This window comes from Strix uralensis, chromosome 27 (genome assembly GCF_047716275.1).
Source record: "Strix uralensis isolate ZFMK-TIS-50842 chromosome 27, bStrUra1, whole genome shotgun sequence".
NCBI classification, from domain to species: Eukaryota; Metazoa; Chordata; class Aves; order Strigiformes; family Strigidae; genus Strix; species Strix uralensis.
Genome location: NC_133998.1, coordinates 2,780,564 through 2,806,627, shown reverse-complemented (window position 1 = coordinate 2,806,627; position 26,064 = coordinate 2,780,564). Strand labels below are relative to the sequence as shown.

Here is a 26,064-nt window from a genome sequence, read left to right as displayed (position 1 = left end):
AGGACAGTATCTGAGAAACTGGTTTAGAGTTTGGCAGGTCTGGCACACAGTAGAATATAGAACTTGAATTCTTTTTGTCTGAGAGATCCTGTGCACACATTTACTACAAAAGACTGATTTTATGACTCTCTAGGCATAAATACACATTTATACTTTTATTAGAGATCAGTGCACAGAATTGTCCCATCCCTTGGGATGTTGAGAGGGAATTTATCCATTCCCTTAGTCCAATTTAACTTCTACATTGACAATTTAAGTATGACTTTTGTCAAGTGGTGTCCAGTTCTAGCGCTGTTCCTCTGCAGGGGAACACGTTCCATAGTGCACCATGAGAGGTCAATCCTTAAATTTTCTGGAGAATGACCTATGCTGTATTTGGTTAAGTTACTTCGTTCAAAGCAATAACAAGGTGCAAAGGCTGAGTGACAGTGGCCTCTCTGCTTTGGTTAGCATTTGCTCTTGCTCTCTCTCCACATTTTATTGATTCTGTAGTTATGTAGTAACTCAGTTCCTCCTAATATCAAATCAGCAGTCAGGAGAGGATTCCCTCCTGACATCAGCTCAGCCACTTACCATTAACATAAAAACTTTCTGCATCCAGCCTGTAGGGTCCTAGCTCAGTGCAGCTGGCTGTCATCTTGCTGAACTCACGATAAACCTTGATTCGGTCAAATTCAGAGGTGGTAGCAGTGGTGCTGTATGTGCAGACTGCATCCATGGCAGTGCCCTCTCTGTTCTTCACAGACCTGAAAAATCACACACATGTTTACAGGGCTGAGTGGCACTTCTGTGCATTTGTTTGAATTTGCTTGCATGCTACCATGAAATTGGATTTCTCCTTAAAATACTGTGAAACAATGTTATTACATGAAAGAAGGCCCTCAGATTCTGGAAATTTTGTATTATGCTGTTTTATACAATTGGAACAGCACTCTTATGATCTAAATGAAATGCAAAATTGGTGTGAAATCAATGCAAGCATAATCAGAAGAAATTATGTAGTAACCACCCCATCACAAGGGATCATAAAGGAGGTGTAATTCTACTCAGCACTCTAGAATTTTACAGGTTCTACCAGGCTAGGAGGAAACAAAATCAGTAAGGGATTACATGAAAGGAAAGATTTCTGCATAATCCTATTGTCAGCCAAAATTTGAATTGCCCTTGTCTTCTATAACACTTCTAGGATGTGCCTACCTTAGTACCACCACTGCACATCCAGCGTAAGCAGGACTAATGCTGCTGTTCTTGAGCACACGATCAAGCTGCCAAGAAAAAAAAAACAGTTGATAAGTCACAGTGAATAAATAATAAAACCAACAAGAACATAGATACAAGAGGAACCTGACTGACACTCACCAAGTATGTCAGAGTTTTTTTTGTAGCAATGAACTTTTTAGAATTTGGATTTCCTAATGCTGGTGTGTAAAGGAGGTTGGTCACAGTGAAGTTCACTGTGAAATGCCCCTCTCTTGCAAGAGGAGTAGATGGAGCTGCTGCTGCAATAAAAGCACAAAATTTGTTGCAAAGAGAAAAGAAATACTCATAAACCTGCTAAAGCCAGAGATAAAGAAACTCTTATCAGTTGGAATGGAGGGGCACTATACATAACAGATCAGTATGGGATGATGATGCCAGCAACAGCGTAGCATACAGCTGTGGAGCAGATGAGGGCTCTCCAGCTCATCCAGATGCCTAGAGAAGGCCAGTCACAGCTGAGCAGGCTGTAAACAGGTACCTGACCACTTCAGATGAGGAGCTGAGGTTAACTCCATCTCCCCTTTTATCCTGGAGTGTACAAAACCTGATGTCCTTTAATCATACCGGCCTGATAGTCTACCTTTGTTAAACCTCAGATTCTTTTCACTTGTTGTGTTCCTGTTGGAAAAGACTGAACTGCATGTCAACATCAATTACCCTCCAGCCTTCCAGCAGTGCAATTCGGTGCACCTGGAAACAGATCTCTTCTGACTTCCTATGAAATCCTAAACTAATTAAAATATGTCATGAGACATTGATCCCAAAGGTGCTTAGTAGTTAATTCCAATTAGTGGGAATAACTCCCTGTCCCCAAGCCGCCTCTGCCCAGGAGAAGTCCCCCGCGAGGCACTTGGTGCCGTCTGAGCCCAGCCCGCTCCTGCAAGGGACTCACCGGGCAGCACTGGCTGTTCATTGTAACCTGGGAAGAGAGAGAGAGAGAGAGAGGGAGAGAGGGTCATGAGCTGGCAGTGGGGATGGGGCAGGGTGGGCAAGGCTGCCCCGGGACAGCCGAGGAGGCAGCGAGGGCAGCATCGGTCACCATTGACGTAGAGGCTGTCCCTGTCCAGGCGGTAAGGGCCCAGCTGCGTGGTGCCCCTGGTCTTGTTGGTCACTTCGCGGTAAAGGCCCACCCTGTCCAAGGGCGGGGCGGCGGGCTCCTTCCTGTAGGTGCAGACGGCGTCCACCCCCGTGTTGTCCCCTTGCCTCACGGGCCTGGAAAATAGAGCGCCGTGCCTGAGCACCCCTCCTGTGAGCCCTGGCGCTGCAAGGCCAGGCCTTGGGGCTTCGGTAGCCGTCCGTGCACGGGAAGACAAGCTGGGCCTTCCCAGCGCGTGCGTGCACGATGCCCGGCTACTGCTCTCCCGCCTGCACTAATGCCCTGGGTCTGCTGGGGAAACACGGGGCCAGGCAGGACTTGAGAGTCGTCTTGGGGCTAGCTGTCCGTGCCCTGAGGCGAGAGGGCAGGCAGCGAGGGGAGGCCCTAAGGCAGGCGGGCATAAGGAGGGGGCCCTGAGGCAGGGGAGTGTCTGGGAGAAGGTCCTCCAGCCTTAGTGTAGGCGGCAGCAGGGCACGGGAGCGTGACGGGCCCCGTCGTTGGGTCGTGGGGCCTGCAAAGGGAAACCTGAGCACGACCCGTACCTGAAGGCTGTTGTTTCACACCCGAGGAAAGCGGGGCCAATGCTGCTTTCCTTCAGAAGGCGGTCAAGCTGCCGAGGAGAGAAGGTTCACGGTTAAGCCCCGGCCACCTCCCTGCGCTCCCCCCAAGTCGAAGGGGCTACCGGAGCATGGCCATTGCTGTGTGGTGGGCCGCTTACCAAGGTGACCATGACTCTCCGTGTAGTGTTGAACTTTGCCGAGTTGGGAGTCGCCAGGTCGGAACTGTGGGGGAGGTTGGTGATGGTGAAGTTGATGGTGAAACGCTGGAGGGCTGCAGCGGTCGTTGGTGGGTGTGTGGGAGCTGCAAGAAGCACAGATGGGAAGTGACGGGGTGCATGAGCCAGGCTGTTAAGGCTCTCTCTGGGTGGACAGAGGCTGAGGTCTCCTGCCAGCCATCCCTCTTTTGCAGCCCTCATGTCGGTGAGGAAGGCTGGCAGGCTCCCTGCTTCTCCCAGGCATCAGGAGCCCTGTCCCGCAGCCGCCTCTGCCTGGGAGAAGCCCCCCGCGAGGCACTTGGTGCCGTCTGAGCCCAGCCCGCTCCTGCAAGGGACTCACCGGGCAGCACTGGCTGTTCGTTGTAACCTGGGAAGAGAGAGAGAGAGAGAGAGGGAGAGAGGGTCATGAGCTGGCGGTGGGGACGGGGCAGGGTGGGCAAGGCTGCCCCGGGACAACCGAGGAGGCAGCGAGGGCAGCATCGGTCACCATTGACGTAGAGGCTGTCCCTGTCCAGGCGGTAAGGGCCCAGCTGCGTGGTGCCCCTGGTCTTGTTGGTCACTTCGCGGTAAAGGCCCACCCTGTCCAAGGGCGGGGCGGCGGGCTCCTTCCTGTAGGTGCAGACGGCGTCCACCCCCGTGTTGTCCCCTTGCCTCACGGGCCTGGAAAATAGAGCGCCGTGCCTGAGCACCCCTCCTGTGAGCCCTGGCGCTGCAAGGCCAGGCCTTGGGGCTTCGGTAGCCGTCCGTGCACGGGAAGACAAGCTGGGCCTTCCCAGCGCGTGCGTGCACGATGCCCGGCTACTGCTCTCCCGCCTGCACTAATGCCCTGGGTCTGCTGGGGAAACACGGGGCCAGGCAGGACTTGAGAGTCGTCTTGGGGCTAGCTGTCCGTGCCCTGAGGCGAGAGGGCAGGCAGCGAGGGGAGGCCCTAAGGCAGGCGGGCATAAGGAGGGGGCCCTGAGGCAGGGGGGTGTCTGGGAGAAGGTCCTCCAGCCTTAGTGTAGGCGGCAGCAGGGCACGGGAGCGTGACGGGCCCCGTCGTTGGGTCGTGGGGCCTGCAAAGGGAAACCTGAGCACGACCCGTACCTGAAGGCTGTTGTTTCACACCCGAGGAAAGCGGGGCCAATGCTGCTTTCCTTCAGAAGGCGGTCAAGCTGCCGAGGAGAGAAGGTTCACGGTTAAGCCCCGGCCACCTCCCTGCGCTCCCCCCAAGTCGAAGGGGCTACCGGAGCATGGCCATTGCTGTGTGGTGGGCCGCTTACCAAGGTGACCATGACTCTCCGTGTAGTGTTGAACTTTGCCGAGTTGGGAGTCGCCAGGTCGGAACTGTGGGGGAGGTTGGTGATGGTGAAGTTGATGGTGAAACGCTGGAGGGCTGCAGCGGTCGTTGGTGGGTGTGTGGGAGCTGCAAGAAGCACAGATGGGAAGTGACGGGGTGCATGAGCCAGGCTGTTAAGGCTCTCTCTGGGTGGACAGAGGCTGAGGTCTCCTGCCAGCCATCCCTCTTTTGCAGCCCTCATGTCGGTGAGGAAGGCTGGCAGGCTCCCTGCTTCTCCCAGGCATCAGGAGCCCTGTCCCGCAGCCGCCTCTGCCCGGGAGAAGCCCCCCGCGAGGCACTTGGTGCCGTCTGAGCCCAGCCCGCTCCTGCAAGGGACTCACCGGGCAGCACTGGCTGTTCGTTGTAACCTGGGAAGAGAGAGAGAGAGAGAGAGGGAGAGAGGGTCATGAGCTGGCGGTGGGGACGGGGCAGGGTGGGCAAGGCTGCCCCGGGACAGCCGAGGAGGCAGCGAGGGCAGCATCGGTCACCATTGACGTAGAGGCTGTCCCTGTCCAGGCGGTAAGGGCCCAGCTGCGTGGTGCCCCTGGTCTTGTTGGTCACTTCGCGGTAAAGGCCCACCCTGTCCAAGGGCGGGGCAGCGGGCTCCTTCCTGTAGGTGCAGACGGCGTCCACCCCCGTGTTGTCCCCTTGCCTCACGGGCCTGGAAAATAGAGCGCCGTGCCTGAGCACCCCTCCTGTGAGCCCTGGCGCTGCAAGGCCAGGCCTTGGGGCTTCGGTAGCCGTCCGTGCACGGGAAGACAAGCTGAGCCTTCCCAGCGCGTGCGTGCACGATGCCCGGCTACTGCTCTCCCGCCTGCACTAATGCCCTGGGTCTGCTGGGGAAACACGGGGCCAGGCAGGACTTGAGAGTCGTCTTGGGGCTAGCTGTCCGTGCCCTGAGGCGAGAGGGCAGGCAGCGAGGGGAGGCCCTAAGGCAGGCGGGCATAAGGAGGGGGCCCTGAGGCAGGGGGGTGTCTGGGAGAAGGTCCTCCAGCCTTAGTGTAGGCGGCAGCAGGGCACGGGAGCGTGACGGGCCCCGTCGTTGGGTCGTGGGGCCTGCAAAGGGAAACCTGAGCACGACCCGTACCTGAAGGCTGTTGTTTCACACCCGAGGAAAGCGGGGCCAATGCTGCTTTCCTTCAGAAGGCGGTCAAGCTGCCGAGGAGAGAAGGTTCACGGTTAAGCCCCGGCCACCTCCCTGCGCTCCCCCCAAGTCGAAGGGGCTACCGGAGCATGGCCATTGCTGTGTGGTGGGCCGCTTACCAAGGTGACCATGACTCTCCGTGTAGTGTTGAACTTTGCCGAGTTGGGAGTCGCCAGGTCGGAACTGTGGGGGAGGTTGGTGATGGTGAAGTTGATGGTGAAACGCTGGAGGGCTGCAGCGGTCGTTGGTGGGTGTGTGGGAGCTGCAAGAAGCACAGATGGGAAGTGACGGGGTGCATGAGCCAGGCTGTTAAGGTTCTCTCTGGGTGGACAGAGGCTGAGGTCTCCTGCCAGCCATCCCTCTTTTGCAGCCCTCATGTCGGTGAGGAAGGCTGGCAGGCTCCCTGCTTCTCCCAGGCATCAGGAGCCCTGTCCCGCAGCCGCCTCTGCCCGGGAGAAGCCCCCCGCGAGGCACTTGGTGCCGTCTGAGCCCAGCCCGCTCCTGCAAGGGACTCACCGGGCAGCACTTGCTGTTCGTTGTAACCTGGGAAGAGAGAGAGAGAGAGAGAGGGAGAGAGGGTCATGAGCTGGCGGTGGGGACGGGGCAGGGTGGGCAAGGCTGCCCCAGGACAGCCTAGGAGGCAGCGAGGGCAGCATCGGTCACCATTGACGTAGAGGCTGTCCCTGTCCAGGCGGTAAGGGCCCAGCTGCGTGGTGCCCCTGGTCTTGTTGGTCACTTCGCGGTAAAGGCCCACCCTGTCCAAGGGCGGGGCGGCGGGCTCCTTCCTGTAGGTGCAGACGGCGTCCACCCCCGTGTTGTCCCCTTGCCTCACGGGCCTGGAAAATAGAGCGCCGTGCCTGAGCACCCCTCCTGTGAGCCCTGGCGCTGCAAGGCCAGGCCTTGGGGCTTCGGTAGCCGTCCGTGCACGGGAAGACAAGCTGGGCCTTCCCAGCGCGTGCGTGCACGATGCCCGGCTACTGCTCTCCCGCCTGCACTAATGCCCTGGGTCTGCTGGGGAAACACGGGGCCAGGCAGGACTTGAGAGTCGTCTTGGGGCTAGCTGTCCGTGCCCTGAGGCGAGAGGGCAGGCAGCGAGGGGAGGCCCTAAGGCAGGCGGGCATAAGGAGGGGGCCCTGAGGCAGGAGGGTGTCTGGGAGAAGGTCCTCCAGCCTTAGTGTAGGCGGCAGCAGGGCACGGGAGCGTGACGGGCCCCGTCGTTGGGTCGTGGGGCCTGCAAAGGGAAACCTGAGCACGACCCGTACCTGAAGGCTGTTGTTTCACACCCGAGGAAAGCGGGGCCAATGCTGCTTTCCTTCAGAAGGCGGTCAAGCTGCCGAGGAGAGAAGGTTCACGGTTAAGCCCCGGCCACCTCCCTGCGCTCCCCCCAAGTCGAAGGGGCTACCGGAGCATGGCCATTGCTGTGTGGTGGGCCGCTTACCAAGGTGACCATGACTCTCCGTGTAGTGTTGAACTTTGCCGAGTTGGGAGTCGCCAGGTCGGAACTGTGGGGGAGGTTGGTGATGGTGAAGTTGATGGTGAAACGCTGGAGGGCTGCAGCGGTCGTTGGTGGGTGTGTGGGAGCTGCAAGAAGCACAGATGGGAAGTGACGGGGTGCATGAGCCAGGCTGTTAAGGCTCTCTCTGGGTGGACAGAGGCTGAGGTCTCCTGCCAGCCATCCCTCTTTTGCAGCCCTCATGTCGGTGAGGAAGGCTGGCAGGCTCCCTGCTTCTCCCAGGCATCAGGAGCCCTGTCCCGCAGCCGCCTCTGCCCGGGAGAAGCCCCCCGCGAGGCACTTGGTGCCGTCTGAGCCCAGCCCGCTCCTGCAAGGGACTCACCGGGCAGCACTGGCTGTTCGTTGTAACCTGGGAAGAGAGAGAGAGAGAGAGAGGGAGAGAGGGTCATGAGCTGGCGGTGGGGACGGGGCAGGGTGGGCAAGGCTGCCCCGGGACAGCCGAGGAGGCAGCGAGGGCAGCATCGGTCACCATTGACGTAGAGGCTGTCCCTGTCCAGGCGGTAAGGGCCCAGCTGCGTGGTGCCCCTGGTCTTGTTGGTCACTTCGCGGTAAAGGCCCACCCTGTCCAAGGGCGGGGCGGCGGGCTCCTTCCTGTAGGTGCAGACGGCGTCCACCCCCGTGTTGTCCCCTTGCCTCACGGGCCTGGAAAATAGAGCGCCGTGCCTGAGCACCCCTCCTGTGAGCCCTGGCGCTGCAAGGCCAGGCCTTGGGGCTTCGGTAGCCGTCCATGCACGGGAAGACAAGCTGGGCCTTCCCAGCGCGTGCGTGCACGATGCCCGGCTACTGCTCTCCCGCCTGCACTAATGCCCTGGGTCTGCTGGGGAAACACGGGGCCAGGCAGGACTTGAGAGTCGTCTTGGGGCTAGCTGTCCGTGCCCTGAGGCGAGAGGGCAGGCAGCGAGGGGAGGCCCTAAGGCAGGCGGGCATAAGGAGGGGGCCCTGAGGCAGGAGGGTGTCTGGGAGAAGGTCCTCCAGCCTTAGTGTAGGCGGCAGCAGGGCACGGGAGCGTGACGGGCCCCGTCGTTGGGTCGTGGGGCCTGCAAAGGGAAACCTGAGCACGACCCGTACCTGAAGGCTGTTGTTTCACACCCGAGGAAAGCGGGGCCAATGCTGCTTTCCTTCAGAAGGCGGTCAAGCTGCCGAGGAGAGAAGGTTCACGGTTAAGCCCCGGCCACCTCCCTGCGCTCCCCCCAAGTCGAAGGGGCTACCGGAGCATGGCCATTGCTGTGTGGTGGGCCGCTTACCAAGGTGACCATGACTCTCCGTGTAGTGTTGAACTTTGCCGAGTTGGGAGTCGCCAGGTCGGAACTGTGGGGGAGGTTGGTGATGGTGAAGTTGATGGTGAAACGCTGGAGGGCTGCAGCGGTCGTTGGTGGGTGTGTGGGAGCTGCAAGAAGCACAGATGGGAAGTGACGGGGTGCATGAGCCAGGCTGTTAAGGCTCTCTCTGGGTGGACAGAGGCTGAGGTCTCCTGCCAGCCATCCCTCTTTTGCAGCCCTCATGTCGGTGAGGAAGGCTGGCAGGCTCCCTGCTTCTCCCAGGCATCAGGAGCCCTGTCCCGCAGCCGCCTCTGCCCGGGAGAAGCCCCCCGCGAGGCACTTGGTGCCGTCTGAGCCCAGCCCGCTCCTGCAAGGGACTCACCGGGCAGCACTGGCTGTTCGTTGTAACCTGGGAAGAGAGAGAGAGAGAGAGAGGGAGAGAGGGTCATGAGCTGGCGGTGGGGACGGGGCAGGGTGGGCAAGGCTGCCCCGGGACAGCCGAGGAGGCAGCGAGGGCAGCATCGGTCACCATTGACGTAGAGGCTGTCCCTGTCCAGGCGGTAAGGGCCCAGCTGCGTGGTGCCCCTGGTCTTGTTGGTCACTTCGCGGTAAAGGCCCACCCTGTCCAAGGGCGGGGCGGCGGGCTCCTTCCTGTAGGTGCAGACGGCGTCCACCCCCGTGTTGTCCCCTTGCCTCACGGGCCTGGAAAATAGAGCGCCGTGCCTGAGCACCCCTCCTGTGAGCCCTGGCGCTGCAAGGCCAGGCCTTGGGGCTTCGGTAGCCGTCCGTGCACGGGAAGACAAGCTGAGCCTTCCCAGCGCGTGCGTGCACGATGCCCGGCTACTGCTCTCCCGCCTGCACTAATGCCCTGGGTCTGCTGGGGAAACACGGGGCCAGGCAGGACTTGAGAGTCGTCTTGGGGCTAGCTGTCCGTGCCCTGAGGCGAGAGGGCAGGCAGCGAGGGGAGGCCCTAAGGCAGGCGGGCATAAGGAGGGGGCCCTGAGGCAGGGGGGTGTCTGGGAGAAGGTCCTCCAGCCTTAGTGTAGGCGGCAGCAGGGCACGGGAGCGTGACGGGCCCCGTCGTTGGGTCGTGGGGCCTGCAAAGGGAAACCTGAGCACGACCCGTACCTGAAGGCTGTTGTTTCACACCCGAGGAAAGCGGGGCCAATGCTGCTTTCCTTCAGAAGGCGGTCAAGCTGCCGAGGAGAGAAGGTTCACGGTTAAGCCCCGGCCACCTCCCTGCGCTCCCCCCAAGTCGAAGGGGCTACCGGAGCATGGCCATTGCTGTGTGGTGGGCCGCTTACCAAGGTGACCATGACTCTCCGTGTAGTGTTGAACTTTGCCGAGTTGGGAGTCGCCAGGTCGGAACTGTGGGGGAGGTTGGTGATGGTGAAGTTGATGGTGAAACGCTGGAGGGCTGCAGCGGTCGTTGGTGGGTGTGTGGGAGCTGCAAGAAGCACAGATGGGAAGTGACGGGGTGCATGAGCCAGGCTGTTAAGGCTCTCTCTGGGTGGACAGAGGCTGAGGTCTCCTGCCAGCCATCCCTCTTTTGCAGCCCTCATGTCGGTGAGGAAGGCTGGCAGGCTCCCTGCTTCTCCCAGGCATCAGGAGCCCTGTCCCGCAGCCGCCTCTGCCCGGGAGAAGCCCCCCGCGAGGCACTTGGTGCCGTCTGAGCCCAGCCCGCTCCTGCAAGGGACTCACCGGGCAGCACTGGCTGTTCGTTGTAACCTGGGAAGAGAGAGAGAGAGAGAGAGGGAGAGAGGGTCATGAGCTGGCGGTGGGGACGGGGCAGGGTGGGCAAGGCTGCCCCGGGACAGCCTAGGAGGCAGCGAGGGCAGCATCGGTCACCATTGACGTAGAGGCTGTCCCTGTCCAGGCGGTAAGGGCCCAGCTGCGTGGTGCCCCTGGTCTTGTTGGTCACTTCGCGGTAAAGGCCCACCCTGTCCAAGGGCGGGGCGGCGGGCTCCTTCCTGTAGGTGCAGACGGCGTCCACCCCCGTGTTGTCCCCTTGCCTCACGGGCCTGGAAAATAGAGCGCCGTGCCTGAGCACCCCTCCTGTGAGCCCTGGCGCTGCAAGGCCAGGCCTTGGGGCTTCGGTAGCCGTCCGTGCACGGGAAGACAAGCTGAGCCTTCCCAGCGCGTGCGTGCACGATGCCCGGCTACTGCTCTCCCGCCTGCACTAATGCCCTGGGTCTGCTGGGGAAACACGGGGCCAGGCAGGACTTGAGAGTCGTCTTGGGGCTAGCTGTCCGTGCCCTGAGGCGAGAGGGCAGGCAGCGAGGGGAGGCCCTAAGGCAGGCGGGCATAAGGAGGGGGCCCTGAGGCAGGGGGGTGTCTGGGAGAAGGTCCTCCAGCCTTAGTGTAGGCGGCAGCAGGGCACGGGAGCGTGACGGGCCCCGTCGTTGGGTCGTGGGGCCTGCAAAGGGAAACCTGAGCACGACCCGTACCTGAAGGCTGTTGTTTCACACCCGAGGAAAGCGGGGCCAATGCTGCTTTCCTTCAGAAGGCGGTCAAGCTGCCGAGGAGAGAAGGTTCACGGTTAAGCCCCGGCCACCTCCCTGCGCTCCCCCCAAGTCGAAGGGGCTACCGGAGCATGGCCATTGCTGTGTGGTGGGCCGCTTACCAAGGTGACCATGACTCTCCGTGTAGTGTTGAACTTTGCCGAGTTGGGAGTCGCCAGGTCGGAACTGTGGGGGAGGTTGGTGATGGTGAAGTTGATGGTGAAACGCTGGAGGGCTGCAGCGGTCGTTGGTGGGTGTGTGGGAGCTGCAAGAAGCACAGATGGGAAGTGACGGGGTGCATGAGCCAGGCTGTTAAGGCTCTCTCTGGGTGGACAGAGGCTGAGGTCTCCTGCCAGCCATCCCTCTTTTGCAGCCCTCATGTCGGTGAGGAAGGCTGGCAGGCTCCCTGCTTCTCCCAGGCATCAGGAGCCCTGTCCCGCAGCCGCCTCTGCCCGGGAGAAGCCCCCCGCGAGGCACTTGGTGCCGTCTGAGCCCAGCCCACTCCTGCAAGGGACTCACCGGGCAGCACTGGCTGTTCGTTGTAACCTGGGAAGAGAGAGAGAGAGAGAGAGGGAGAGAGGGTCATGAGCTGGCGGTGGGGACGGGGCAGGGTGGGCAAGGCTGCCCCAGGACAGCCTAGGAGGCAGCGAGGGCAGCATCGGTCACCATTGACGTAGAGGCTGTCCCTGTCCAGGCGGTAAGGGCCCAGCTGCGTGGTGCCCCTGGTCTTGTTGGTCACTTCGCGGTAAAGGCCCACCCTGTCCAAGGGCGGGGCGGCGGGCTCCTTCCTGTAGGTGCAGACGGCGTCCACCCCCGTGTTGTCCCCTTGCCTCACGGGCCTGGAAAATAGAGCGCCGTGCCTGAGCACCCCTCCTGTGAGCCCTGGCGCTGCAAGGCCAGGCCTTGGGGCTTCGGTAGCCGTCCGTGCACGGGAAGACAAGCTGGGCCTTCCCAGCGCGTGCGTGCACGATGCCCGGCTACTGCTCTCCCGCCTGCACTAATGCCCTGGGTCTGCTGGGGAAACACGGGGCCAGGCAGGACTTGAGAGTCGTCTTGGGGCTAGCTGTCCGTGCCCTGAGGCGAGAGGGCAGGCAGCGAGGGGAGGCCCTAAGGCAGGCGGGCATAAGGAGGGGGCCCTGAGGCAGGAGGGTGTCTGGGAGAAGGTCCTCCAGCCTTAGTGTAGGCGGCAGCAGGGCACGGGAGCGTGACGGGCCCCGTCGTTGGGTCGTGGGGCCTGCAAAGGGAAACCTGAGCACGACCCGTACCTGAAGGCTGTTGTTTCACACCCGAGGAAAGCGGGGCCAATGCTGCTTTCCTTCAGAAGGCGGTCAAGCTGCCGAGGAGAGAAGGTTCACGGTTAAGCCCCGGCCACCTCCCTGCGCTCCCCCCAAGTCGAAGGGGCTACCGGAGCATGGCCATTGCTGTGTGGTGGGCCGCTTACCAAGGTGACCATGACTCTCCGTGTAGTGTTGAACTTTGCCGAGTTGGGAGTCGCCAGGTCGGAACTGTGGGGGAGGTTGGTGATGGTGAAGTTGATGGTGAAACGCTGGAGGGCTGCAGCGGTCGTTGGTGGGTGTGTGGGAGCTGCAAGAAGCACAGATGGGAAGTGACGGGGTGCATGAGCCAGGCTGTTAAGGCTCTCTCTGGGTGGACAGAGGCTGAGGTCTCCTGCCAGCCATCCCTCTTTTGCAGCCCTCATGTCGGTGAGGAAGGCTGGCAGGCTCCCTGCTTCTCCCAGGCATCAGGAGCCCTGTCCCGCAGCCGCCTCTGCCCGGGAGAAGCCCCCCGCGAGGCACTTGGTGCCGTCTGAGCCCAGCCCGCTCCTGCAAGGGACTCACCGGGCAGCACTGGCTGTTCGTTGTAACCTGGGAAGAGAGAGAGAGAGAGAGAGGGAGAGAGGGTCATGAGCTGGCGGTGGGGACGGGGCAGGGTGGGCAAGGCTGCCCCAGGACAGCCTAGGAGGCAGCGAGGGCAGCATCGGTCACCATTGACGTAGAGGCTGTCCCTGTCCAGGCGGTAAGGGCCCAGCTGCGTGGTGCCCCTGGTCTTGTTGGTCACTTCGCGGTAAAGGCCCACCCTGTCCAAGGGCGGGGCGGCGGGCTCCTTCCTGTAGGTGCAGACGGCGTCCACCCCCGTGTTGTCCCCTTGCCTCACGGGCCTGGAAAATAGAGCGCCGTGCCTGAGCACCCCTCCTGTGAGCCCTGGCGCTGCAAGGCCAGGCCTTGGGGCTTCGGTAGCCGTCCGTGCACGGGAAGACAAGCTGGGCCTTCCCAGCGCGTGCGTGCACGATGCCCGGCTACTGCTCTCCCGCCTGCACTAATGCCCTGGGTCTGCTGGGGAAACACGGGGCCAGGCAGGACTTGAGAGTCGTCTTGGGGCTAGCTGTCCGTGCCCTGAGGCGAGAGGGCAGGCAGCGAGGGGAGGCCCTAAGGCAGGCGGGCATAAGGAGGGGGCCCTGAGGCAGGAGGGTGTCTGGGAGAAGGTCCTCCAGCCTTAGTGTAGGCGGCAGCAGGGCACGGGAGCGTGACGGGCCCCGTCGTTGGGTCGTGGGGCCTGCAAAGGGAAACCTGAGCACGACCCGTACCTGAAGGCTGTTGTTTCACACCCGAGGAAAGCGGGGCCAATGCTGCTTTCCTTCAGAAGGCGGTCAAGCTGCCGAGGAGAGAAGGTTCACGGTTAAGCCCCGGCCACCTCCCTGCGCTCCCCCCAAGTCGAAGGGGCTACCGGAGCATGGCCATTGCTGTGTGGTGGGCCGCTTACCAAGGTGACCATGACTCTCCGTGTAGTGTTGAACTTTGCCGAGTTGGGAGTCGCCAGGTCGGAACTGTGGGGGAGGTTGGTGATGGTGAAGTTGATGGTGAAACGCTGGAGGGCTGCAGCGGTCGTTGGTGGGTGTGTGGGAGCTGCAAGAAGCACAGATGGGAAGTGACGGGGTGCATGAGCCAGGCTGTTAAGGCTCTCTCTGGGTGGACAGAGGCTGAGGTCTCCTGCCAGCCATCCCTCTTTTGCAGCCCTCATGTCGGTGAGGAAGGCTGGCAGGCTCCCTGCTTCTCCCAGGCATCAGGAGCCCTGTCCCGCAGCCGCCTCTGCCCGGGAGAAGCCCCCCGCGAGGCACTTGGTGCCGTCTGAGCCCAGCCCACTCCTGCAAGGGACTCACCGGGCAGCACTGGCTGTTCGTTGTAACCTGGGAAGAGAGAGAGAGAGAGAGAGGGAGAGAGGGTCATGAGCTGGCGGTGGGGACGGGGCAGGGTGGGCAAGGCTGCCCCAGGACAGCCTAGGAGGCAGCGAGGGCAGCATCGGTCACCATTGACGTAGAGGCTGTCCCTGTCCAGGCGGTAAGGGCCCAGCTGCGTGGTGCCCCTGGTCTTGTTGGTCACTTCGCGGTAAAGGCCCACCCTGTCCAAGGGCGGGGCGGCGGGCTCCTTCCTGTAGGTGCAGACGGCGTCCACCCCCGTGTTGTCCCCTTGCCTCACGGGCCTGGAAAATAGAGCGCCGTGCCTGAGCACCCCTCCTGTGAGCCCTGGCGCTGCAAGGCCAGGCCTTGGGGCTTCGGTAGCCGTCCGTGCACGGGAAGACAAGCTGGGCCTTCCCAGCACGTGCGTGCACGATGCCCGGCTACTGCTCTCCCGCCTGCACTAATGCCCTGGGTCTGCTGGGGAAACACGGGGCCAGGCAGGACTTGAGAGTCGTCTTGGGGCTAGCTGTCCGTGCCCTGAGGCGAGAGGGCAGGCAGCGAGGGGAGGCCCTAAGGCAGGCGGGCATAAGGAGGGGGCCCTGAGGCAGGGGGGTGTCTGGGAGAAGGTCCTCCAGCCTTAGTGTAGGCGGCAGCAGGGCACGGGAGCGTGACGGGCCCCGTCATTGGGTCGTGGGGCCTGCAAAGGGAAACCTGAGCACGACCCGTACCTGAAGGCTGTTGTTTCACACCCGAGGAAAGCGGGGCCAATGCTGCTTTCCTTCAGAAGGCGGTCAAGCTGCCGAGGAGAGAAGGTTCACGGTTAAGCCCCGGCCACCTCCCTGCGCTCCCCCCAAGTCGAAGGGGCTACCGGAGCATGGCCATTGCTGTGTGGTGGGCCGCTTACCAAGGTGACCATGACTCTCCGTGTAGTGTTGAACTTTGCCGAGTTGGGAGTCGCCAGGTCGGAACTGTGGGGGAGGTTGGTGATGGTGAAGTTGATGGTGAAACGCTGGAGGGCTGCAGCGGTCGTTGGTGGGTGTGTGGGAGCTGCAAGAAGCACAGATGGGAAGTGACGGGGTGCATGAGCCAGGCTGTTAAGGCTCTCTCTGGGTGGACAGAGGCTGAGGTCTCCTGCCAGCCATCCCTCTTTTGCAGCCCTCATGTCGGTGAGGAAGGCTGGCAGGCTCCCTGCTTCTCCCAGGCATCAGGAGCCCTGTCCCGCAGCCGCCTCTGCCCGGGAGAAGCCCCCCGCGAGGCACTTGGTGCCGTCTGAGCCCAGCCCGCTCCTGCAAGGGACTCACCGGGCAGCACTTGCTGTTCGTTGTAACCTGGGAAGAGAGAGAGAGAGAGAGAGGGAGAGAGGGTCATGAGCTGGCGGTGGGGACGGGGCAGGGTGGGCAAGGCTGCCCCAGGACAGCCTAGGAGGCAGCGAGGGCAGCATCGGTCACCATTGACGTAGAGGCTGTCCCTGTCCAGGCGGTAAGGGCCCAGCTGCGTGGTGCCCCTGGTCTTGTTGGTCACTTCGCGGTAAAGGCCCACCCTGTCCAAGGGCGGGGCGACGGGCTCCTTCCTGTAGGTGCAGACGGCGTCCACCCCCGTGTTGTCCCCTTGCCTCACGGGCCTGGAAAATAGAGCGCCGTGCCTGAGCACCCCTCCTGTGAGCCCTGGCGCTGCAAGGCCAGGCCTTGGGGCTTCGGTAGCCGTCCGTGCACGGGAAGACAAGCTGGGCCTTCCCAGCACGTGCGTGCACGATGCCCGGCTACTGCTCTCCCGCCTGCACTAATGCCCTGGGTCTGCTGGGGAAACACGGGGCCAGGCAGGACTTGAGAGTCGTCTTGGGGCTAGCTGTCCGTGCCCTGAGGCGAGAGGGCAGGCAGCGAGGGGAGGCCCTAAGGCAGGCGGGCATAAGGAGGGGGCCCTGAGGCAGGGGGGTGTCTGGGAGAAGGTCCTCCAGCCTTAGTGTAGGCGGCAGCAGGGCACGGGAGCGTGACGGGCCCCGTCATTGGGTCGTGGGGCCTGCAAAGGGAAACCTGAGCACGACCCGTACCTGAAGGCTGTTGTTTCACACCCGAGGAAAGCGGGGCCAATGCTGCTTTCCTTCAGAAGGCGGTCAAGCTGCCGAGGAGAGAAGGTTCACGGTTAAGCCCCGGCCACCTCCCTGCGCTCCCCCCAAGTCGAAGGGGCTACCGGAGCATGGCCATTGCTGTGTGGTGGGCCGCTTACCAAGGTGACCATGACTCTCCGTGTAGTGTTGAACTTTGCCGAGTTGGGAGTCGCCAGGTCGGAACTGTGGGGGAGGTTGGTGATGGTGAAGTTGATGGTGAAACGCTGGAGGGCTGCAGCGGTCGTTGGTGGGTGTGTGGGAGCTGCAAGAAGCACAGATGGGAAGTGACGGGGTGCATGAGCCAGGCTGTTAAGGCTCTCTCTGGGTGGACAGAGGCTGAGGTCTCCTGCCAGCCATCCCTCTTTTGCAGCCCTCATGTCGGTGAGGAAGGCTGGCAGGCTCCCTGCTTCTCCCAGGCATCAGGAGCCCTGTCCCGCAGCCGCCTCTGCCCGGGAGAAGCCCCCCGCGAGGCACTTGGTGCCGTCTGAGCCCAGCCCGCTCCTGCAAGGGACTCACCGGGCAGCACTGGCTGTTCGTTGTAACCTGGGAAGAGAGAGAGAGAGAGAGAGAGGGAGAGAGGGTCATGAGCTGGCGGTGGGGACGGGGCAGGGTGGGCAAGGCTGCCCCGGGACAGCCGAGGAGGCAGCGAGGGCAGCATCGGTCACCATTGACGTAGAGGCTGTCCCTGTCCAGGCGGTAAGGGCCCAGCTGCGTGGTGCCCCTGGTCTTGTTGGTCACTTCGCGGTAAAGGCCCACCCTGTCCAAGGGCGGGGCGGCGGGCTCCTTCCTGTAGGTGCAGACGGCGTCCACCCCCGTGTTGTCCCCTTGCCTCACGGGCCTGGAAAATAGAGCGCCGTGCCTGAGCACCCCTCCTGTGAGCCCTGGCGCTGCAAGGCCAGGCCTTGGGGCTTCGGTAGCCGTCCGTGCACGGGAAGACAAGCTGGGCCTTCCCAGCGCGTGCGTGCACGATGCCCGGCTACTGCTCTCCCGCCTGCACTAATGCCCTGGGTCTGCTGGGGAAGCACGGGGCCAGGCAGGACTTGAGAGTCGTCTTGGGGCTAGCTGTCCGTGCCCTGAGGCGAGAGGGCAGGCAGCGAGGGGAGGCCCTAAGGCAGGCGGGCATAAGGAGGGGGCCCTGAGGCAGGGGGGTGTCTGGGAGAAGGTCCTCCAGCCTTAGTGTAGGCGGCAGCAGGGCACGGGAGCGTGACGGGCCCCGTCGTTGGGTCGTGGGGCCTGCAAAGGGAAACCTGAGCACGACCCGTACCTGAAGGCTGTTGTTTCACACCCGAGGAAAGCGGGGCCAATGCTGCTTTCCTTCAGAAGGCGGTCAAGCTGCCGAGGAGAGAAGGTTCACGGTTAAGCCCCGGCCACCTCCCTGCGCTCCCCCCAAGTCGAAGGGGCTACCGGAGCATGGCCATTGCTGTGTGGTGGGCCGCTTACCAAGGTGACCATGACTCTCCGTGTAGTGTTGAACTTTGCCGAGTTGGGAGTCGCCAGGTCGGAACTGTGGGGGAGGTTGGTGATGGTGAAGTTGATGGTGAAACGCTGGAGGGCTGCAGCGGTCGTTGGTGGGTGTGTGAGAGCTGCAAGAAGCACAGATGGGAAGTGATGGGTTGCACAAGCTCTAGGTGGACAAAGGAGAGGGCTCTAAGTAGAAAAAAGAGAGGGCTCATGCAGCAACGCCCTTTAATTTTGACTTCTCTGTGGTTTTTCATGTTCTTTGTTACTATGTTAACTTGGTCACAAATATTAAACTCATAATTTAAGTCATTAAGAAATTATATATTTGTTTAAATCTGAAATATAGTATTAAATGTACGACTACCTTCACACATATAGAGAGAGTGGCTAATTACTTTTCTTACAATACAATATATCATGGATATGAAAGTTTAATTTAGGATGTAGATGGCTACTACTTGGTGGAGAAGAAAACAGTATTGGCCTCGAGGGTTGACGTTAATATACCAACAATAGTGAATTTTTCAGCAGAGTAGAGGTGGATTTAGGTGTGTTCAAACCTTGAGAAGTGTTCTGCAGAGCCGCGCTCATTTTCAGAGGCGAGGTGGTGGCAGGAGGTGGGCTTGTCCCAGGAGCAGAGGAGGATGTTTCTGCAAGGAGCGTGGTGGGAGAGGCTGTTGGCTCTGTAGGGGTGGTGCTGAGAACAGCAGGAGTGGGTGTTCCAGCGGGGCTGGAAGTGACTGCGGTGGTTGTTGCAGCAGCTGGTGTGCTAGTTTCTGCTGTGGTGGAGAGGAATGTGGTGGTTGTCTGCAGGGTACTCAAGTGCGGTTGGTTGGAAGAGGCTGAAGCTGTCATCCCAGGAGTGGATGTGGACTGGGCAGCCGTACTGGAGGGTTCCTCCGTGGTGGAGAAGAGCACAGTGTTGGCCTCGAGGGTTGACGTGCCTGTAGCGGTAGCAGTGGAGGTTGTCAGCAGAGTAGAGGTGGGTGTCTGTGTGGTCACAGTTGAGGAGGTGTTCTGCAGAGCCGCGCTCATTTTCAGAGGCGAGGTGGTGGCAGGAGGTAGACTTGTCCCAGGAGCAGAGGAGGATGTTTCTGCAAGGAGCGTGGTGGGAGAGGCTGTTGTCTCTGTAGGGGTGGTGCTGAGAACAGCAGGAGTGGGTGTTCCGGCGGGGCTGGAAGTGACTGCGGTGGTTGTTGCAGCAGCTGGTGTGCTAGTTTCTGCTGTGGTGGAGAGGAGAGTGGTGGTTGTCTGCAGGTTACTCAACTGCGGTTGGTTGGAAGAGGCTGAAGCTGTCATCCCAGGAGTGGATGTGGACTGGGCAGCCGTACTGGAGGGTTCCTCCGTGGTGGAGAAGACCACAGTGTTGGCCTCTAGGGTTGACGTGCCTGTAGAGGTAGCAGTGGAGGTTGTCAGCAGAGTAGAGGTGGGTGCCGGTGTGGTCACAGTTGAGGAGGTGTTCTGCAGAGCCGTGCTCATTTTCAGAGGCGAGGTGGTGGCAGGACGTGGGCTTGTCCCAGGAGCAGAGGAAGATGTTTCTGCAAGGAGCGTGGTGGGAGAGGCTGTTGGCTCTGTAGGGGTGGTGCTGAGAACAGCAGGAGTGGGTGTTCCAGCGGGGCTGGAAGTGACTGCGGTGGTTGTTGCAGCAGCTGGTGTGCTAGTTTCTGCTGTGGTGGAGAGGAGAGTGGTGGTTGTCTGCAGTGTACTCAAGTGCGGTTGGTTGGAAGAGGCTGAAGCTGTCATCCCAGGAGTGGATGTGGACTGGGCAGCCGTACTGGAGGGTTCCTCCGTGGTGGAGAAGACCACAGTGTTGGCCTCGAGGGTTGACGTGCCTGTAGCGGTAGCAGTGGAGGTTGTCAGCAGAGTAGAGGTGGGTGTCGGTGTGGTCACAGTTGAGGAGGTGTTCTGCAGAGCCGTGCTCATTTTCAGAGGCGAGGTGGTGGCAGGAGGTGGGCTTGTCCCAGGAGCAGAGGAGGATGTTTCTGCAAGGAGCGTGGTGGGAGAGGCTGTTGGCTCTGTAGGGGTGGTGCTGAGAACAGCAGGAGTGGGTGTTCCAGCGGGGCTGGAAGTGACTGTGGTGGTTGTTGCAGCAGCTGGTGTGCTAGTTTCTGCTGTGGTGGAGAGGAATGTGGTGGTTGTCTGCAGGGTACTCAAGTGCGGTTGGTTGGAAGAGGCTGAAGCTGTCATCCCAGGAGTGGATGTGGACTGGGCAGCCGTACTGGAGGGTTCCTCCGTGGTGGAGAAGACCACAGTGTTGGCCTCGAGGGTTGACGTGCCTGTAGCGGTAGCAGTGGAGGTTGTCAGCAGAGTAGAGGTGGGTGCCGGTGTGGTCACAGTTGAGGAGGTGTTCTGCAGAGCCGTGCTCATTTTCAGAGGCGAGGTGGTGGCAGGACGTGGGCTTGTCCCAGGAGCAGAGGAGGATGTTTCTGCAAGGAGCGTGGTGGGAGAGGCTGTTGGCTCTGTAGGGGTGGTGCTGAGAACAGCAGGAGTGGGTGTTCCAGCGGGGCTGGAAGTGACTGCGGTGGTTGTTGCAGCAGCTGGTGTGCTAGTTTCTGCTGTGGTGGAGAGGAATATGGTGGTTGTCTGCAGGGTACTCAACTGTGGTTGGTTGGAAGAGGCTGAAGCTGTCATCCCAGGAGTGGATGTGGACTGGGCAGCCGTACTGGAGGGTTCCTCCGTGGTGGAGAAGACCACAGTGTTGGCCTCGAGGGTTGACGTGCCTGTAGCGGTAGCAGTGGAGGTTGTCAGCAGAGTAGAGGTGGGTGTCTGTGTGGTCACAGTTGAGGAGGTGTTCTGCAGAGCCGTGATCATTTTCAGAGGCGAGGTGGTGGCAGGAGGTGGGCTTGTCCCAGGAGCAGAGGAAGATGTTTCTGCAAGGAGCGTGGTGGGAGAGGCTGTTGGCTCTGTAGGGGTGGTGCTGAGAACAGCAGGAGTGGGTGTTCCAGTGGGGCTGGAAGTGACTGCGGTGGTTGTTGCAGCAGCTGGTGTGCTAGTTTCTGCTGTGGTGGAGAGGAGAGTGGTGGTTGTCTGCAGTGTACTCAAGTGCGGTTGGTTGGAAGAGGCTGAAGCTGTCATCCCAGGAGTGGATGTGGACTGGGCAGCCGTACTGGAGGGTTCCTCCGTGGTGGAGAAGACCACAGTGTTGGCCTCGAGGGTTGACGTGCCTGTAGCGGTAGCAGTGGAGGTTGTCAGCAGAGTAGAGGTGGGTGTCTGTGTGGTCACAGTTGAGGAGGTGTTCTGCAGAGCCGTGCTCATTTTCAGAGGCGAGGTGGTGGCAGGAGGTGGGCTTGTCCCAGGAGCAGAGGAGGATGTTTCTGCAAGGAGCGTGGTGGGAGAGGCTGTTGGCTCTGTAGGGGTGGTGCTGAGAACAGCAGGAGTGGGTGTTCCAGCGGGGCTGGAAGTGACTGCGGTGGTTGTTGCAGCAGCTGGTGTGCTAGTTTCTGCTGTGGTGGAGAGGAATGTGGTGGTTGTCTGCAGGGTACTCAAGTGCGGTTGGTTGGAAGAGGCTGAAGCTGTCATCCCAGGAGTGGATGTGGACTGGGCAGCCGTACTGGAGGGTTCCTCCGTGGTGGAGAAGACCACAGTGTTGGCCTCGAGGGTTGACGTGCCTGTAGCGGTAGCAGTGGAGGTTGTCAGCAGAGTAGAGGTGGGTGTCTGTGTGGTCACAGTTGAGGAGGTGTTCTGCAGAGCCGTGCTCATTTTCAGAGGCGAGGTGGTGGCAGGACGTGGGCTTGTCCCAGGAGCAGAGGAGGATGTTTCTGCAAGGAGCGTGGTGGGAGAGGCTGTTGTCTCTGTAGGGGTGGTGCTGAGAACAGCAGGAGTGGGTGTTCCAGCGGGGCTGGAAGTGACTGCAGTGGTTGTTGCAGCAGCTGGTGTGCTAGTTTCTGCTGTGGTGGAGAGGAGAGTGGTGGTTGTCTGCAGGGTACTCAAGTGCGGTTGGTTGGAAGAGGCTGAAGCTGTCATCCCAGGAGTGGATGTGGACTGGGCAGCCGTACTGGAGGGTTCCTCCGTGGTGGAGAAGACCACAGTGTTGGCCTCGAGGGTTGACGTGCCTGTAGCGGTGGCAGTGGAGGTTGTCAGCAGAGTAGAGGTGGGTGTCTGTGTGGTCACAGTTGAGGAGGTGTTCTGCAGAGCCGTGCTCATTTTCAGAGGCGAGGTGGTGGCAGGAGGTGGGCTTGTCCCAGGAGCAGAGGAGGATGTTTCTGCAAGGAGCGTGGTGGGAGAGGCTGTTGTCTCTGTAGGGGTGGTGCTGAGAACAGCAGGAGTGGGTGTTCCAGCGGGGCTGGAAGTGACTGCAGTGGTTGTTGCAGCAGCTGGTGTGCTAGTTTCTGCTGTGGTGGAGAGGAGAGTGGTGGTTGTCTGCAGGGTACTCAAGTGCGGTTGGTTGGAAGAGGCTGAAGCTGTCATCCCAGGAGTGGATGTGGACTGGGCAGCCGTACTGGAGGGTTCCTCCGTGGTGGAGAAGACCACAGTGTTGGCCTCGAGGGTTGACGTGCCTGTAGCGGTAGCAGTGGAGGTTGTCAGCAGAGTAGAGGTGGGTGTCGGTGTGGTCACAGTTGAGGAGGTGTTCTGCAGAGCCGTGCTCATTTTCAGAGGCGAGGTGGTGGCAGGACGTGGGCTTGTCCCAGGAGCAGAGGAAGATGTTTCTGCAAGGAGCGTGGTGGGAGAGGCTGTTGGCTCTGTAGGGGTGGTGCTGAGAACAGCAGGAGTGGGTGTTCCAGTGGGGCTGGAAGTGACTGTGCTGGTTGTTGCAGCAGCTGGTGTGCTAGTTTCTGCTGTGGTGGAGAGGAGAGTGGTGGTTGTCTGCAGGTTACTCAAGTGCGGTTGGTTGGAAGAGGCTGAAGCTGTCATCCCAGGAGTGGATGTGGACTGGGCAGCCGTACTGGAGGGTTCCTCCGTGGTGGAGAAGACCACAGTGTTGGCCTCGAGGGTTGACGTGCCTGTAGCGGTAGCAGTGGAGGTTGTCAGCAGAGTAGAGGTGGGTGTCTGTGTGGTCACAGTTGAGGAGGTGTTCTGCAGAGCCGCGCTCATTTTCAGAGGCGAGGTGGTGGCAGGAGGTAGACTTGTCCCAGGAGCAGAGGAGGATGTTTCTGCAAGGAGCGTGGTGGGAGAGGCTGTTGTCTCTGTAGGGGTGGTGCTGAGAACAGCAGGAGTGGGTGTTCCGGCGGGGCTGGAAGTGACTGCGGTGGTTGTTGCAGCAGCTGGTGTGCTAGTTTCTGCTGTGGTGGAGAGGAGAGTGGTGGTTGTCTGCAGGTTACTCAACTGCGGTTGGTTGGAAGAGGCTGAAGCTGTCATCCCAGGAGTGGATGTGGACTGGGCAGCCGTACTGGAGGGTTCCTCCGTGGTGGAGAAGACCACAGTGTTGGCCTCTAGGGTTGACGTGCCTGTAGAGGTAGCAGTGGAGGTTGTCAGCAGAGTAGAGGTGGGTGCCGGTGTGGTCACAGTTGAGGAGGTGTTCTGCAGAGCCGTGCTCATTTTCAGAGGCGAGGTGGTGGCAGGACGTGGGCTTGTCCCAGGAGCAGAGGAAGATGTTTCTGCAAGGAGCGTGGTGGGAGAGGCTGTTGGCTCTGTAGGGGTGGTGCTGAGAACAGCAGGAGTGGGTGTTCCAGTGGGGCTGGAAGTGACTGCGGTGGTTGTTGCAGCAGCTGGTGTGCTAGTTTCTGCTGTGGTGGAGAGGAGAGTGGTGGTTGTCTGCAGTGTACTCAAGTGCGGTTGGTTGGAAGAGGCTGAAGCTGTCATCCCAGGAGTGGATGTGGACTGGGCAGCCGTACTGGAGGGTTCCTCCGTGGTGGAGAAGACCACAGTGTTGGCCTCGAGGGTTGACGTGCCTGTAGCGGTAGCAGTGGAGGTTGTCAGCAGAGTAGAGGTGGGTGTCTGTGTGGTCACAGTTGAGGAGGTGTTCTGCAGAGCCGTGCTCATTTTCAGAGGCGAGGTGGTGGCAGGAGGTGGGCTTGTCCCAGGAGCAGAGGAGGATGTTTCTGCAAGGAGCGTGGTGGGAGAGGCTGTTGGCTCTGTAGGGGTGGTGCTGAGAACAGCAGGAGTGGGTGTTCCAGCGGGGCTGGAAGTGACTGCGGTGGTTGTTGCAGCAGCTGGTGTGCTAGTTTCTGCTGTGGTGGAGAGGAATGTGGTGGTTGTCTGTAGGGTACTCAAGTGCGGTTGGTTGGAAGAGGCTGAAGCTGTCATCCCAGGAGTGGATGTGGACTGGGCAGCCGTACTGGAGGGTTCCTCCGTGGTGGAGAAGACCACAGTGTTGGCCTCGAGGGTTGACGTGCCTGTAGCGGTAGCAGTGGAGGTTGTCAGCAGAGTAGAGGTGGGTGTCGGTGTGTTCACAGTTGAGGAGGTGTTCTGCAGAGCCGTGCTCATTTTCAGAGGCGAGGTGGTGGCAGGAGGTGGGCTTGTCCCAGGAGCAGAGGAGGATGTTTCTGCAAGGAGCGTGGTGGGAGAGGCTGTTGTCTCTGTAGGGGTGGTGCTGAGAACAGCAGGAGTGGGTGTTCCAGCGGGGCTGGAAGTGACTGCAGTGGTTGTTGCAGCAGCTGGTGTGCTAGTTTCTGCTGTGGTGGAGAGGAGAGTGGTGGTTGTCTGCAGTGTACTCAAGTGCGGTTGGTTGGAAGAGGCTGAAGCTGTCATCCCAGGAGTGGATGTGGACTGGGCAGCCGTACTGGAGGGTTCCTCCGTGGTGGAGAAGACCACAGTGTTGGCCTCGAGGGTTGACGTGCCTGTAGCGGTAGCAGTGGAGGTTGTCAGCAGAGTAGAGGTGGGTGTCGGTGTGGTCACAGTTGAGGAGGTGTTCTGCAGAGCCGTGCTCATTTTCAGAGGCGAGGTGGTGGCAGGACGTGGGCTTGTCCCAGGAGCAGAGGAGGATGTTTCTGCAAGGAGCGTGGTGGGAGAGGCTGTTGGCTCTGTAGGGGTGGTGCTGAGAACAGCAGGAGTGGGTGTTCCAGCGGGGCTGGAAGTGACTGCGGTGGTTGTTGCAGCAGCTGGTGTGCTAGTTTCTGCTGTGGTGGAGAGGAGAGTGGTGGTTGTCTGCAGGGTACTCAAGTGCGGTTGGTTGGAAGAGGCTGAAGCTGTCATCCCAGGAGTGGATGTGGACTGGGCAGCCGTACTGGAGGGTTCTTCCGTGGTGGAGAAGACTACAGTGTTGGCCTCGAGGGTTGACGTGCCTGTAGCGGTAGCAGTGGAGGTTGTCAGCAGAGTAGAGGTGGGTGTCTGTGTGGTCACAGTTGAGGAGGTGTTCTGCAGAGCCGTGCTCATTTTCAGAGGCGAGGTGGTGGCAGGACGTGGGCTTGTCCCAGGAGCAGAGGAAGATGTTTCTGCAAGGAGCGTGGTGGGAGAGGCTGTTGGCTCTGTAGTGGTGGTGCTGAGAACAGCAGGAGTGGGTGTTCCAGCGGGGCTGGAAGTGACTGCGGTGGTTGTTGCAGCAGCTGGTGTGCTAGTTTCTGCTGTGGTGGAGAGGAATGTGGTGGTTGTCTGCAGGGTACTCAACTGCGGTTGGTTGGAAGAGGCTGAAGCTGTCATCCCAGGAGTGGATGTGGACTGGGCAGCCGTACTGGAGGGTTCCTCCGTGGTGGAGAAGACCACAGTGTTGGCCTCGAGGGTTGACGTGCCTGTAGCGGTAGCAGTGGAGGTTGTCAGCAGAGTAGAGGTGGGTGTCGGTGTGGTCACAGTTGAGGAGGTGTTCTGCAGAGCCGTGATCATTTTCAGAGGCGAGGTGGTGGCAGGAGGTGGGATTGTCCCAGGAGCAGAGGAGGATGTTTTTGCAAGGAGCGTGGTGGGAGAGGCTGTTGTCTCTGTAGGGGTGGTGCTGAGAACAGCAGGAGTGGGTGTTCCAGCGTGGCTGGAAGTGACTGCGGTGGTTGTTGCAGCAGCTGGTGTGCTAGTTTCTGCTGTGGTGGAGAGGAGAGTGGTGGTTGTCTGCAGGGTACTCAAGTGCGGTTGGTTGGAAGAGGCTGAAGCTGTCATCCCAGGAGTGGATGTGGACTGGGCAGCCGTACTGGAGGGTTCCTCCGTGGTGGAGAAGACCACAGTGTTGGCCTCGAGGGTTGACGTGCCTGTAGCGGTAGCAGTGGAGGTTGTCAGCAGAGTAGAGGTGGGTGTCTGTGTGGTCACAGTTGAGGAGGTGTTCTGCAGAGCCGTGCTCATTTTCAGAGGCGAGGTGGTGGCAGGAGGTGGGCTTGTCCCAGGAGCAGAGGAGGATGTTTCTGCAAGGAGCGTGGTGGGAGAGGCTGTTGGCTCTGTAGTGGTGGTGCTGAGAACAGCAGGAGTGGGTGTTCCAGCGGGGCTGGAAGTGACTGCGGTGGTTGTTGCAGCAGCTGGTGTGCTAGTTTCTGCTGTGGTGGAGAGGAATGTGGTGGTTGTCTGCAGGGTACTCAACTGCGGTTGGTTGGAAGAGGCTGAAGCTGTCATCCCAGGAGTGGATGTGGACTGGGCAGCTGTACTGGAGGGTTCCTCCGTGGTGGAG

At 60.6% G+C, this 26,064-nt stretch overlaps 1 protein-coding gene across 1 annotated transcript in view; it reads right to left on the bottom strand.

Annotated features, from left to right (window-relative positions):
- MUC16 (mucin 16, cell surface associated) overlaps positions 1-26,064 on the bottom strand; it is a 58,755-nt gene that overhangs the window by 8,326 nt on the left and 24,365 nt on the right. The window contains exons 10-61 of the mRNA XM_074851247.1: positions 19,671-19,730; positions 17,586-17,792; positions 17,410-17,477; positions 16,811-16,983; positions 16,662-16,688; positions 16,265-16,407; positions 16,089-16,156; positions 15,490-15,662; positions 15,343-15,369; positions 14,946-15,088; positions 14,770-14,837; positions 14,171-14,343; positions 14,024-14,050; positions 13,627-13,769; positions 13,451-13,518; positions 12,852-13,024; positions 12,705-12,731; positions 12,308-12,450; positions 12,132-12,199; positions 11,533-11,705; positions 11,386-11,412; positions 10,989-11,131; positions 10,813-10,880; positions 10,214-10,386; positions 10,067-10,093; positions 9,670-9,812; positions 9,494-9,561; positions 8,895-9,067; positions 8,748-8,774; positions 8,351-8,493; positions 8,175-8,242; positions 7,576-7,748; positions 7,429-7,455; positions 7,032-7,174; positions 6,856-6,923; positions 6,257-6,429; positions 6,110-6,136; positions 5,713-5,855; positions 5,537-5,604; positions 4,938-5,110; positions 4,791-4,817; positions 4,394-4,536; positions 4,218-4,285; positions 3,619-3,791; positions 3,472-3,498; positions 3,075-3,217; positions 2,899-2,966; positions 2,300-2,472; positions 2,153-2,179; positions 1,360-1,499; positions 1,198-1,265; positions 574-746 (exon numbers count right to left, since the gene is read on the bottom strand). Coding sequence (XP_074707348.1) covers positions 574-746; positions 1,198-1,265; positions 1,360-1,499; positions 2,153-2,179; positions 2,300-2,472; positions 2,899-2,966; positions 3,075-3,217; positions 3,472-3,498; positions 3,619-3,791; positions 4,218-4,285; positions 4,394-4,536; positions 4,791-4,817; positions 4,938-5,110; positions 5,537-5,604; positions 5,713-5,855; positions 6,110-6,136; positions 6,257-6,429; positions 6,856-6,923; positions 7,032-7,174; positions 7,429-7,455; positions 7,576-7,748; positions 8,175-8,242; positions 8,351-8,493; positions 8,748-8,774; positions 8,895-9,067; positions 9,494-9,561; positions 9,670-9,812; positions 10,067-10,093; positions 10,214-10,386; positions 10,813-10,880; positions 10,989-11,131; positions 11,386-11,412; positions 11,533-11,705; positions 12,132-12,199; positions 12,308-12,450; positions 12,705-12,731; positions 12,852-13,024; positions 13,451-13,518; positions 13,627-13,769; positions 14,024-14,050; positions 14,171-14,343; positions 14,770-14,837; positions 14,946-15,088; positions 15,343-15,369; positions 15,490-15,662; positions 16,089-16,156; positions 16,265-16,407; positions 16,662-16,688; positions 16,811-16,983; positions 17,410-17,477; positions 17,586-17,792; positions 19,671-19,730 — 5,437 coding nt within the window. The remainder of the gene's footprint in view (positions 1-573; positions 747-1,197; positions 1,266-1,359; positions 1,500-2,152; positions 2,180-2,299; positions 2,473-2,898; positions 2,967-3,074; positions 3,218-3,471; positions 3,499-3,618; positions 3,792-4,217; positions 4,286-4,393; positions 4,537-4,790; positions 4,818-4,937; positions 5,111-5,536; positions 5,605-5,712; positions 5,856-6,109; positions 6,137-6,256; positions 6,430-6,855; positions 6,924-7,031; positions 7,175-7,428; positions 7,456-7,575; positions 7,749-8,174; positions 8,243-8,350; positions 8,494-8,747; positions 8,775-8,894; positions 9,068-9,493; positions 9,562-9,669; positions 9,813-10,066; positions 10,094-10,213; positions 10,387-10,812; positions 10,881-10,988; positions 11,132-11,385; positions 11,413-11,532; positions 11,706-12,131; positions 12,200-12,307; positions 12,451-12,704; positions 12,732-12,851; positions 13,025-13,450; positions 13,519-13,626; positions 13,770-14,023; positions 14,051-14,170; positions 14,344-14,769; positions 14,838-14,945; positions 15,089-15,342; positions 15,370-15,489; positions 15,663-16,088; positions 16,157-16,264; positions 16,408-16,661; positions 16,689-16,810; positions 16,984-17,409; positions 17,478-17,585; positions 17,793-19,670; positions 19,731-26,064) is intronic.